Here is a 13,459-nt window from a genome sequence, read left to right on the forward strand (position 1 = left end):
CCATGTGATGTTAAGGGGTCTGTTGGCTTCCCGGTTCCTGAGATGGAACAGGGCTGACACATAGAGACAGACAATCATTCACACTCAGATTCACACCTACGGACAATTTAGAGTCACCGATTAACCCTATGGGCCCTAGGCGTTTTTGGGGTATTTTTACTGCCTTTACGTTTAAGCTCATATCATAGTCCTTCTAAAGGCTACATACACATGCTATATCCTTTTTTTTCAGGACAATCTGGGCTAACCAGATTTGCCATCATTTCATGTCCTTCTATGTGCCTGTATTTTATATTATTTTTTATATCAATGAAAAAAAACAAATCCGTGTGACTAAATTCTTACATTTTTACATGTATCTCACCATAGCAAGTTGGAAGTTGACATATTCTGCCATATATGAAGAGGGGAGACTCTCTGGAATCTGGCAATATAAGAACCATGATGCTGGGACATTGTGTCACTTCACAGCTGTCCAAAACATGTGGTTTGTGCCAGGCGGACATGATTGCCAGTATTTTTTCATTATTGCAAGAAATTCCATTGACTCATTCACAAGTCAAAAATGTGTTTTATCTGAAAGAAACATGCAATATTTACATCTAAGATCACAGAAAAATAGTCAACCAAGTGCAATGATGTCCTCCAATATAATATTTGCTACTTTGTTTGCAGTAAACAAAGTTTGTTGTTGTTTTTCAGTTTCAGTTATATATTGGGGGGCATTTTGGGCATTGGGGGGGGACACATGTCCCCCTCAATGTATATGGTGACTACGGCCCTGTCAGCATGCATAATTAGGCTACATTTGTCTGGGTGCGCAAAGGTGAAGTGCGCTGGTCTTGTCATACAAAGTTTGATGGAGTGTCAGCTGGACAATATGGAGATATTTGCATCTTGAAAGCCGGACTACAAATGTGGATAGACAGGGAGAAACACACACAAGCCTAAGACGTGGTAAGATACGATATTCCTCACTATATGAAGTGACTGATAACAAGATCTGTATAATGGGCTGTAAAGAAATTCGTCAGGTTTTTATTTTGTAGACAATTAATCTGGATTTATAGCATGATGGGATGACAGTACAATGATGTGTGTGGTATCCCTGGAAAGCTCTGCTCCTGCGCTTTCATGTGAAATGCGTGGCATTTCTGTGTGAGCCTGCATTCGCGAGTAATCCATTCAAGAGTAATGTGTGTGAAAAGCTATACGAAAGCTCTGTTATACATCATTTTAGTGTAACTTTATCATTTTTTTTTTCACTGTGAAAACATTGGACTACCGACAAGTGGTCTTGTCGGAAAGCTATGATTCTGCTGTTTCACGTGATATGCGTGGCTTCTCACTATGATGCATGGTCACGGAGAAAATCCACAGAGAAGAACAGGTGTGAATTTGGACGCACTATGCGTCGTTCGGGCCCATAGGGTTAACCTGCATGTCTTTGGACTGTGGGAGGAAGCTGGATCACCTGGAGAAAGCCCATGCTGCTATAAGGAAAACCCTCCACCCTGGATTCAAACGGGAACCTTCTTGCTGTTAGGTGAACTAGACCGCACTGATCAAGTATGAATCAAGGTTCGGTTACTGCATTGTCTATTTCTTGCCTCAAATGTTTTCAGAAATATATTTTAGTGTACTGTTTAGCTGTAACATGAGAATGTTTGAGACCCGGTTGCCATGTAAAAAATAGTTGACCGAAGTAGCAAGCAATGCCCACCAGCTGGGACAACTTTCTCATTTCACATGGGACGTTGGACCTGTTTGGTTTAGTCTTTTAGCAAGATGTTATGTCCTGATCAAGGGTTCGTTCACCCACATCATAAAATAATTAACTGGTATCTAGTTAAGCTGAGAGTTTTGGATTTGTTTGTGCATGGTTTAAGATTGCTGAGTTTTATGTCTCTTCTGTCATTGGATAGAGGTGAATGGAATTGACAGATTCTTACAGCATTGAACATTACATTTTGTAAAGTTGATAGTTGTGTTCCTTGCAGAAATGTTGTCCCTGTTACTCTGGATGATGCAGAGACCCACTTGCCAGGAAATTTCCTAATGACTGTCTTGTCAGTAGAAAGTAGTTCCAATGAAAACGGTTATAAAGATGGCCTAATCAGGACCTCATTTGGTAAAACAACACCTCTCGTGGCAAAGACAAAATAAATTTTCTGTTCATAACACATAAAACATTTTACATCCATAACTTTGAAAAGAAAGTGTTGTTTCTGTTCCCCATCTGTATACATACTTAATATATCCACACTGTGGATAAAGAAAGTTTAAATTAAAAGCATCGCAGCTCAGGCCTTGAACTGTCAACAAATCTTCCCCAAATAGCTGAAGCTCACAAAATGCAAATCTATCTTGAGAATAGGTCGGCAGGAAGTGCACAACACGCAAACTGCAGCTGCTCCAGCTCCCAGTATAACCCCCAGCACACTGTATAGCACTTATCACACACACACATAGATTTCCAAGGCTAAGTGACCTGCATGCTCTCAGCTTTGAATGACATAAGTACCTGAGTAGCCTTGGGTTCTGCACCCAACCTGAACACACTTATATGGCAGCTGATGGCGATGCAGGCCGCTTCCATGGTCATCCATCAGACCCCTGAGGTAATGTCTATAAACACACTCGACTTACATCAGCCAGGATAAAGGCCTCTATTAAGAAAATGAATAATACCAACTGAGGGGAGGTGACCTCAGGCCGCTCACGTGTCAACAAGGCTGACACACGATTGGCTGCGCAGGTTAGTATCTGTGCTACCAAGGGGGCGGTCCAGAGGTTGACAGATGCTCGAGGCCGAAGTGAGATGGGCTACAGAGTCAGCCGTTTCAGTCCTGTGATCTAATCTGTTACCCATCATGCATCCTGCTTCACTAATGAAAAGGCAAGGTCCCATCCGTCACAGGCAGCTATGGTAAATGGAATTTTAACCCCCCCCCCCATACTGAATGAAGCTCCTCAGGCACAAACGCCTGCAAACATGTGCAAAAGGCCCTGGATGATGGACGATCATTGCAAAAGACCTCAGAGCAACGGCAAATTAATATCAAGAGGAAAAAATCAGTGACGACTCCCGCTTCCTATAGATGCTCCTCTGCTTTCTGTCATTTTGCTCAGCAACAAATGTAGCAAAGCTCAGCTCAGCCTCTGTTTCTGTTTAACAAGACTTCCAAGAGGACCTACATTGTCTTGATAATCACTTTCATTCAAGCAGGCAGCAGTGGACACGGGGTGTCACACCACATGGTTAAATTTGATTTTAGATCAAGAGGGCTCAAAGGGTAATTTTTGGCATCACACAAGCGTAATAGCTACAGAATGAATCTTAAAAAGTGTGAATGTATTATTGTGTTCACCCTGTGCAGATTCTTCGTGGAGGGCATCATGCTGACTGAAAGGTATTCAAAAACTGGAAATAATATCTCTTATTATGAAGGCACTGAGGTCCTGATCTAGACAAGTAAGCTATTGAAATTGTTTATGGCTGCAAAAAGACACAGGTCATAACAAGTTACAGTAAGCAAGGTGGCGCCTGTGGCCATCATCGGCTGGAATATACCTAACACATTATGAAATATTAAAAGAAAAATATGAGAAAATGCTGATAAGATACAATACATTTTTAAATGATGGCGTTAGAAATTATCCTAGGCGCAAATCAAGTTCAAAAGTCCATGAGCAATGTCAGGTTTCAAAACATTACAACTAGTAAGGGAAATATGTGTTTCTAAGGTTTGGGTACTCAAGTTTTTCTTGCACCGTGACCTGCCATTTTCCATTTTTCCCACTCATGAAAAGATAATCTGTGCAATGGTGTCCATCAACCAAGGCTGGATTTAGGCAACTATTGATTGATGGAAGGCAGTCAGCTGATAGATCACATGATTCCTTTCTATGCAACCAATTGGTGAATCTCATTCAGGGCGCCCTATTTAAACTGCTCTGGCCTGCCTACTGTTGCTGCTTCCTCTGCAAGCTGCTTTGCAACCCGCCTCCACCCCAGCTCCTCCTTTTCATGCTGCGTCTGACTTACCAGTGTCATTTCTGTTTGTCACTGATGCTGCTCTGTTCTGTTCCCGGTCTTTGCTGCTGCTCTCCCTACTTTAGGCTTTCCATGCAGGCGCATGGAAGGGCAGGGGGGATTTGACTCTTTGCCTTAAGGCTTTCCTCATTTGCACATGGAAGGGCAGAGTGATGTGCTCTCCCTGCCTTTGGCTTTCCATGTAGGGGCATGGAAGGGCAGGGAGGTTTGCTCTTCTGCCTCAGGCTTTCCTCATTTGCATGTGGAAGGGCAGAAAGGTGTGCTCTCTCTGCCCCAGGCTTTCCATGTAAGCATGTAGAAGAGGCTTTCTGCGTAGGCCAGAGGAAAGGCAGAGAGGCCCCAGAACAGAGCCACACCGCCAAATATAATACTGCAAATGGAAATAAACTTTTCTTTGACTAAAGTGTTCCTGACTGTGGCAATTCATACATGGCAGCATGCCACAAATTAAGTAAGCAACAGAGCGACATGGAGGAACAGGAGGAGAGAGGGGGAGCTGCAAGCCGCAGAAGCTGTTTTAATTTTGCTGTTGTTTGCAAAATAATGCTCAGGTATTTGTTAAAGTGTTCTTGAAGGGGTGTGAATGAGAAGCAGAGAGGTGTTATCTGTAGCCCCCTGCTTTCGTGATTTTGTTTTTGTTTGCTCTGATTGTTCTATTAAATGTCTTCATTAATTCTAATGTTGTTATTTTGCCTCTATGAAATGTTACTAACAGTATTAACTGCCTGTTATAGTAGTAGTATAATGTTTTTCACAGCAACCCTGCAGTTTACTGCACTGCTGCGGCCTTATATGTATGTGCATGCATGTGACCTGTTAAGTGGTTGTCCACACCGGAAAATAGGACTCCCCCGAAAGCCACTGTGTAATCCAAACCCTGGTCACAAGTGTATATAGAGCTACATGTTTTTCACTAATTTATTTATATCTCTTTTACCGTAACACTAAAACATGTAATAAGCCAAATTACGACTTATTACTCAACTGCTGTTTTAGTGAATCACAATGAAAGCATTCGTTTGAAAAAGAGAAGTGGCTTTGGTCTTTTACAGAAGCTCAATGTCACCTTCAGACGTGGTGCTCCCCGCCCACAGCTGAACCAAAGTCCTCTGTTATTCTTCCATACAGCACCAGCCGCTTCACTGTTTGATACCCTGAGGTTCTTCACTCTCTGTTCCCACTAGTGCTCTGTTTCTGAGCTTAAATCCAGCATTTGAAGCTCCACAGAGCTCCCAGCAGGGACACACCAGCTCCCTTTTTCCTCTCAGCCTTAATGGCAATGAAAAGACAAAACATCGAGCACATTGTTACACAGGCTGTCGTGACATTATGATATCCAGTGGCAGGAGAATTTAAATGAAGCTGTGTGGATGTTTTAGAAAATAGGCGGCTACAGAAGATTAGAAGGAAAATTAGGTTAACTTCGTGAGAGTCTTCTTTTCATGAACCACCCCTCCTCTCTGTCTGTTTCCTCAGGGTTTTTTCCGCCGAAGCATCCAGAAGAACATGGTGTACACGTGTCACCGGGACAAGAACTGCATTATCAACAAGGTGACGAGGAACCGCTGTCAGTACTGCCGCCTGCAGAAGTGCTTTGGAGTGGGAATGTCCAAAGAGTGTGAGTTTCAGACCCAATTTACACAGTGTGCTGATATGGAATTGAATTAAATGTTGTCATGGGTTTGAAAGAAGCGGTTTAATATCCGCCGCTCTGTGCTGTTTCACCTGCTTTTCCACCCAAACAAGAATAAATAAAAATAATAATTTAAATAAATAGATAAATAAATAATCATCAGAATTTTGGAGTTTCATTATATCATTTATTTATTTTAACTTACAGTCACAGGTAATTTCCCTGAATATATAATTCAGGCAGATCCAGGTTGGGGAAATATGAAAACATTTTAACCTTTCCTTCAACTTTTACAAAATATATGAAATTTGCATCAGTGTTAGATTTATTTAATTTTATTTTCTAAACTTTTTTTTAATTCAATTTTACAGGATTATACGTTTGTATCAAAGACAAATGTAATCACCTTTTATAGTGTGCCATCAGGGAGCAAAGACGTGTTATTTTCAGAAATGTGTGCATCTTCACCTCCTGTCCTCCTTCATGACTATCATATAAAACATTAGGCCACGACAGATGGACATAACAGGATATGACAAGACAGATACTAAAAGAAAGCAAACTTAAACACTGCGAGACTAAAAATAAAAGCATGTTGACAACAGATATGTTGAACATTACTCATTAGTCTTGTTAAAGAAATCAAGAAAAGCATCTCATCTCATAAATACAACATGAAACTTCTTATCCAGAAAACAAACCTGTCTGAACACACGTTAGGCAGTTCAACTTTTCACACTGTACACCAAGGAAACATTTCAAAAATACTGAGGTTTGATTTCTGGCCTTTAAATGCCGTTCTTGTAGAGCTCAACAAGATCACTTGTTGAGTTGAGTGTGACCCCACTCCTCGGTGTGTGTGTTGTGCAACACATTAGCATTCACACTGGCACAGGATAAGCAAAGTCTGTTTTTTACTTGAGTTTACCGCCACACATTGTCACGTCATCCATCTCATCATCTTTTGCTCTTTCGCTCCTTGAGCTTGTTCTGTCTAAGAATGTGTTTCCATGCTGTGCAGCACAACGAGCCTCCTGCACCCAAATGCTGTTATTTATAATTGCCAGCGCAGCCTCCATAATTCTCAGTCAGGAAAAAGGCAGAAAGGAGTAAAAAATAAAACACCTACGTACAACTCCAAATCACAGAGATGTCGAATGGCACTTGACTAATATTATTACATGCTCTGTGTTTGGAGAATTATGGGAGGTATTTCATGGAATTGTTACGTCACAAATTACAGACATGGCAGATTCGCACAGGATTGAGACCTCAGACAACCTCTGCAGTTATTACAAATGATTAGAGGTCCTCAGGTAACACTAGTCCTCTGTGAAGAGGGTTAATGTTGATGACGCTGAATTCTGTTGCTTAACTTGCCTCAACTCCAGTGGCAGAAAATGTCTCACCTGGCTCAGAGGTGTGGATTATAAACTGTTATTGAATGATGAGATGTAATGGAGAACTCAGTCCTCACACAAATGTTTGATGCACCTCTGCGTAAATATACACAAGGCCAGAAATGCTAATTAGACGAGCTTATTAAACCCATTTCATCATGCTGTCAGAGTCAGTAGTTGCATTTTGTCAGAGCTTATCAGAGAGATGTTCTGCAGTATAGGATGCACTGAGCAGAGATACAGCAGCAACACAGGAGGGAGAAACATAATCTATTGTGTTTAGCCAACCAGCTTCTCTTGTAAGAGTTTAACATTCCCAATATTTTGAATTCCTTATACGTTTTTGGGATTTTCAAGCTGCAAGTGACATCAAAAAACTTGTGTCATAAAAGCTGCCTGTCAGGAGAAGCACCTACATTCACATTTGAATCTTGGGATGACCTAATTTTGAGTCATTACTATTCCGTCTGAGTCTGTTCTAAGTAAGCAAGAGCGGCTCTACCCGCCGCTCAGGTTCAAGTTGGGTGGAACTACCAGGTGTAAGAAAAGAGGCAGACAGTTAAAGATTCAATTGAAAAAAAGAAAATGCGAATTAAAGCACATTTCTGTGGGGCCACTATTGTAGCAGAACTATTTGCAAATGTGTGGGGGGAGTTGTGTATTTGTAAATGTGTAAAAAAAAAAAAAATGTTAATGCGTACTGACATCTGTGTTTGTGTAGTCAGATTTGTAAATGTGACATCATCAGCATCTTTAGTGATTTGGTGGTAAGTGAACTAGGATATTTAATTCCAAATATGGTTTCTCTCTGTCAAGTTTTAAATTCTTTGCGTGAGGAATTTTTTTGGAGGAATGCCTCTGCACCTCATTGGTCAGGACCTGTAGCTCACAGTCTGAAAATTTCCGTTTTCTTTGTCCTTGCTTTTGTTCTGCCGACTGTGTTCTTGGCACAAAGGCAGCATCTATACTATCAAATGCAAAAACGGGCAAATTTTCTGGGGATTTTTGTGTTGTAATATCATTAGTAAATTCAACCTTGAGACGGGCAGATAGCGGTCGCAAGTGATGCTCAATTCATGGTGTTATAAGCGGCTGCGATCCATTCTTTGTCAACTGGCCCCAAAGTATTTTAAAGAGCTGGAAATTCAGACAAATCATCAGTTACAACTCAGGCAGGCCTCTCAATTGGCTGTTTCTTTACACGTGCGTCTATCTTCACTTCTGTCTTCACCTGCAAATGTGTATAGAAATTTGTCTGTGCCGCTCTACCCGCACTGACTTTTCAACCATGAAAATCTTTGTATGCATTTACAGATTTGCCTACACATTTGCAAATCTGCATGCAGACTTTTTTTTAATTTTATAAATGGGATTCTGAATACACATTTGCAGATTCCTGTGCATATTCACAAATCTCAGTACACATTCAGAGATCCTTTTACACATTTACTAATCTGATAATTGATTACACGCAGTTGCACGACCTCTCCACGCACATTTTCAAATAGTTCTGCTACAGTAATGGCCCTGTTTACCACTGTTATGTGAATATTTGGTATTGGTTCATCAAGATAAACAGTAGGCGATGCGAATTCTCCAGAGGTGCTATTATGCCATTGCAGAAGAAGTAGGTGCAAAGAAGTGATGTAATTAAATGTGTGCAAATCTGAAATGGTTGAAGGTTGATGGGGAAAAAACGTAAGAAAAAAAACGTGACATTTCTGTTTGCTTCGTGTGTTAATGTGAGGAAGGTTACAGTCTCCTCAACGCTCCACACAGATCTGTTCTCGTCTGTTGTCATTTTTCATCTCCTCACTGGAAGCTTCAGTGACATTTAAGTCACATGCGTCATATAGGTCATGATTAACTCGCTGAGTCTGTTTCCATTGCACTTTGTTGCATTTTTCATTTATCAATACACTTTTTCATCCTTATATGAAGAGTTTTTTTTCACATTTGAGGGTTTTCAGGCCCTTAAAGGAACGATCTCTTCAAACTGAGGTGCCTTTTTTCACAGAAGACATTTTGACACGTCACAGTAAAAACACAGGTGTTAACAATAAAATGTTCGATGGCTGGATTCCATTCAGCTGCTTCAGCTTCACAGTCCTGGTATTGTTCACGCTGGCTTACGGGGACACTTGAAAAGAACAGAGCCATTGTTAATGTTATTAGTGACACATGTACTTTTTCTAGTCTAAAAAGTCAGAATGTGTGCTGTGAAATGGACCTATTTTCACCCGGACGTAATGTCCCCACACATTCAGACGTCATTATATTTCCTGCTGCATGAGAACACTATTCAGTATTGTTTACAGTGCACACTGGGAGGAGGAAAAAAGTGTTTCCAGTAATAGACTGTGAGGAGAGAATTGGATATTTAATGCAAATGAGCTGCAAATGCAAATGCCTGTTTTACAGAGCAGGAAAATAAACACAGTATATTGCAAGCTGTATTTTTTAGATTGGATTTTGACCCACATTTTTATTAAAAACTTTTTATGATATTTGTTCTTTAACATTAAAGATAAATACCAACACATTCATGGATTTGTTCTTAACTGAAATTAACAAGATCTGCCTGTATGATGACAATCAGGGACACATGGCCTGTGGTGGACAGCGTTGTATCTGTCAGATAAGATCTGATCTGGTGATGTATTTATCAGTGTGATGTGGGGATGACTGAGAGCTGTTGAATCACATGATAGTCGATCAGACTCATACATTATTCAGTCCTATATACGTTTCCTATTGTCGCTATTTCAGCCTGCGAGGAGGTGTTGCATCATTCACCAAGTTTTAGCATCCACGCAGTGGGACCTGAGAAATTATATGATGAACAGAGAAAAACACAAAAGGACACAGAGCCTGTGTATTTGGGGAACCCTGTGACTTGCTGCTGCCAATGGCCTCATGTTCGCCCTGCTCCATTGTCATCCATAGGAACAGTTTGCATTTCACAGGTTATTGGCATCCTTTGATTGCATCAGCATTTATAGCTCAGGTCCACTTCATGCTCCATTAGCCTCAGGGGGGGACCATTCCTTTCTCTTATGCTGTTTCACACCTCAGCAGAGGAGTCATGGAAAAGATGATGTCTTGATATCCTCAGGCTAACCCCCCCAACCCCCCACCCACAGGGCCACTGATGAGAAAGGGGAATATTCCCTCTCATATATCCACGGATGAAGGTGATTGGGTGGTGTCCTCAGTGTGCTGCTCTGAACACCGACAACAGAAAGTCCATTCTCACTGGACGTTGCTTTCACTGTAGGGACTACAGGGTTTGCAGTTGTGTCCTAAATCTATTAGCAGCTAGAAAAGTGCACTCAGTACAGTGCAGAGCTCCACCGGGTTTGTCTAGGGGCATGTGGGTGGGAAAGGTGAAGTGCCAGGCAGGCTGTGTGTCTGGTGTGAATGCACGGCAGTAGTGGGATGAAGGCGAGACAATATGCAAGTGAAATTACCAAGGCGTAACCAGAGAAGACAGGCTGTATGGAGACAAACCTCGACAAAACCCCGCCCTACCTCCATCTCCCCTCCCAAACAAAGACGAGTTGAATCTCACTCAATTCTCCCTCCAGGCTCCCTTACAGTCAAGATGGCGGTAAAAATAACAAAAAATGGGGATTTAGTCATCTCGTATTGTGCCTAACTTTAGTGGATCATAACACATCTGGTAGGAGATTAATCTGCAGCTGCTCAGACTCAAAATGAGGCCACACTTTTTTATGGATGTCGGTTTTTGAGCCACAAGGAAGGCCACAATGTGGCCAGCAACAGACTTGGTAAGGCTTGTGCTGTGTGATTTTGTTGATCACTTGCGCCCCGTAAAGGTTGGATAAGAGGAGTTTTTCAAACACTGTGAATCACTGCAACCATGAGAGGTCTTTAAGCATACAGGCATAAATTTGAACAAAAAATATTTGGCTGATAGATCCAATATTTTGGGAGATTAGCTGCGGAGAGACAGATACACACACACACACACATGCTCGACCAAACACATAATCCCCTTCAGACTTGCGCCTGGTGAGGAAAGCTATGGCAGATATCATCAGAGAAATCCACTGTTTCCAAAATTCCATAGACATCCAGCTACTACTTTTTGAAATACCTTGTAGGTGTTCGTCAAGTGGAAATTTCCAATCCTAATCCTGAGGTTGTTGGGACTGTTTAACGGCTCGATGTTGGATGTTAGCCGCTGCTGTGTTAGCTCATGCTAATTGGGCAGAGCACAGCAAGTCTGGAGATGGCAACAACAAAAAGTTTGCTCATCAGGGAGCTGGGATGGTTTCGGGATCAGACTGCAATGCAGAAAGGATTCAATTCAGGAATTGTTTGATTGGAGAAGTTTCGGTGCTACTTGGCACTGGGTTTTTTCGGTCAATACCATAAAGGTATCAAGTACCAATACTAAAGGGGTACGTCTCTCATTTTGTACCAGATAAAGAGAGTTCACTCTATTGAGATTTTCCAGTGACTTTGTAAGGAGTTGCACTGGAGCTAAAATAATTTGGCTTTAAGGCCCCTACACACCTGGCCGACGGTCAGCAGTTAGGCAAAGCTGGGCCATTGGTGAGCATCTACCGCCCTTACCAGTGAGGAGTGTTCATACCATTGGCCCTCATCAGCGCTAGTCTGATTTTTTTCCCACTGAATGAGCATGTTAAATCGGCGTCAGCCACTGCAGAGCCTGTTGTTGAATGAAATCACTCTGATTGGCAGCTCAGCTCAGCTCAGCACACCAGAAGTGAAACTGGAAGTGAGGAAAGTAAACAAAGAGCTTAAGTCAAGAGAGTTACATCAAAACAAACTTGTTACAAGTTAAGGATATTTTTCTTTAGTCAATGAGCTCTTTAGCAGAAACGTTTCGTGATGGTTTGTGTTTTTGTTCACTGGCGCACAGTAAATGTGCTCTGGTCTTTCAACGCTGGATTGTGTTGTTAATGAGCTAACTGGCAAACTAGCGTCAAGACAGTCTTCCGGTTTCCCTTTTTGAATGACAATTACAGACTACCTCCGTCTGCTGGTATAGAGAGTTATTTTCTGATTGACCGTAAGTATTGCTCGTAGTTACAAATCTATATAGACTTATCACCAAACTCTGCATTTCTCCTCAGTTCTACGCTGCATTTTAGTTTCTTTCAGCTCATCTTTTTGGTTTTATACACTGTGGTTAATTAACTAGCTGAGCAGACATCTAAACACTGTGTGTATTCTATGTTTTGAAACACTACTCACCATTGTCAGCTTTTATTATCACTACAGTTGGAGGCATCCAATGTGGCCACTGCAGGCTGTCTAACACCTGAAAGCTTACATCTGTAGTGGTAGTTATTTCAAAATGAAAGCAGGGTGTTGAGAGCTCAGTCTGAGGCCTGAGTCAGAAGATGGACGGGAACATCTGCTTTCGGACACTAGGCTCGTGCTATCATGTGCCTCTGGAGATTACTGAACTGCTACTTAGAGTGGAACATAACGGGAGCATTGTTTTATATTTGTGTGTACGGGATTGTGTGTATGAGTGTGTGTGTGTGTGTGTGTGTGTGTGTGTACACATTGCACCAGCAGGTATGTGATTGAATGCGTCATTACACAAGTTGTGTCTTTGTATTTTTCAGTGGTAAGCGATCATGAGTTTCATACCGTCATGAGATGTGATCCATTATTAATCTGGTGAATCTGCAAAGCGAGAAGAGAAAGAGAAAGACTGTTAGGAGGAGCACTGTGTGTGAGCGTACTTGTACATCTATCTTTGTGAGAACCAGTTTGAGTTTTATAGTGAGGACATTTTGGAAAGTGGGGACATTTTGGAAAGTGAGGACATTTGGGCTGGTTTTCACTTTAGACAGACCTTCAAAGGTCTGTTTGAGTGCTGGGGTTAAGTGTTTAGTTGGGTTATGGTTGGAGTCTATGGGAGAGCAGAAAAGCGGTGGCAGGGCTCTTCATTAAAAAAAGCACTGATGGCATTCTTTTTAATGACTTGCTGCACGTGGATTGTCTTCCTATGACAACAGTATCTTGACACTAGCATTAGCCAGGTAGCTAACATTATGCTGCATCAAGAGAGGGTTGACTACACAGTCACTCACCAGCAAGGTCCAGTGTCCACCAGCCGATCTGCTCCCACAGGGTTCCTACGCAAGTATGGAAAAGTATGGAAATAAATTTGATCAATTTCCAGGTATTAAAAAGTATGGAAAATGAAAAATAAAGTATGGAAAAATATTTATGTTTCCAGACTATTACCACTGTTCTAAAATACTGTTTTATAAAATAGAAAATGAGGTATTTCCAAAAATAATTTAATCAATCCGGATCGTGTTTTATGCCAGGCCAAGCACAGTTTGTGTGAGCGCAAAC

At 41.5% G+C, this 13,459-nt stretch overlaps 2 protein-coding genes across 3 annotated transcripts in view; one reads left to right on the forward strand and one right to left on the reverse strand.

Moving 5' to 3' along the window:
- The window catches only part of LOC125904589 (trophoblast glycoprotein-like), a 567,815-nt gene that overhangs the window by 445,799 nt on the left and 108,557 nt on the right, over positions 1-13,459 (reverse strand). The gene's annotated exons all lie outside the window — the stretch shown is intronic.
- LOC125904571 (retinoic acid receptor beta-like) overlaps positions 1-13,459 on the forward strand; it is a 262,875-nt gene that overhangs the window by 199,466 nt on the left and 49,950 nt on the right. For both annotated transcript variants that reach the window (XM_049602062.1, XM_049602063.1), the window contains one exon: positions 5,534-5,675. In XM_049602062.1, the coding sequence (XP_049458019.1) occupies positions 5,534-5,675 (142 nt within the window). The remainder of the gene's footprint in view (positions 1-5,533; positions 5,676-13,459) is intronic.

This window comes from Epinephelus fuscoguttatus, linkage group LG17 (assembly GCF_011397635.1).
Source record: "Epinephelus fuscoguttatus linkage group LG17, E.fuscoguttatus.final_Chr_v1".
Lineage (NCBI taxonomy): Eukaryota > Metazoa > Chordata > Actinopteri > Perciformes > Serranidae > Epinephelus > Epinephelus fuscoguttatus.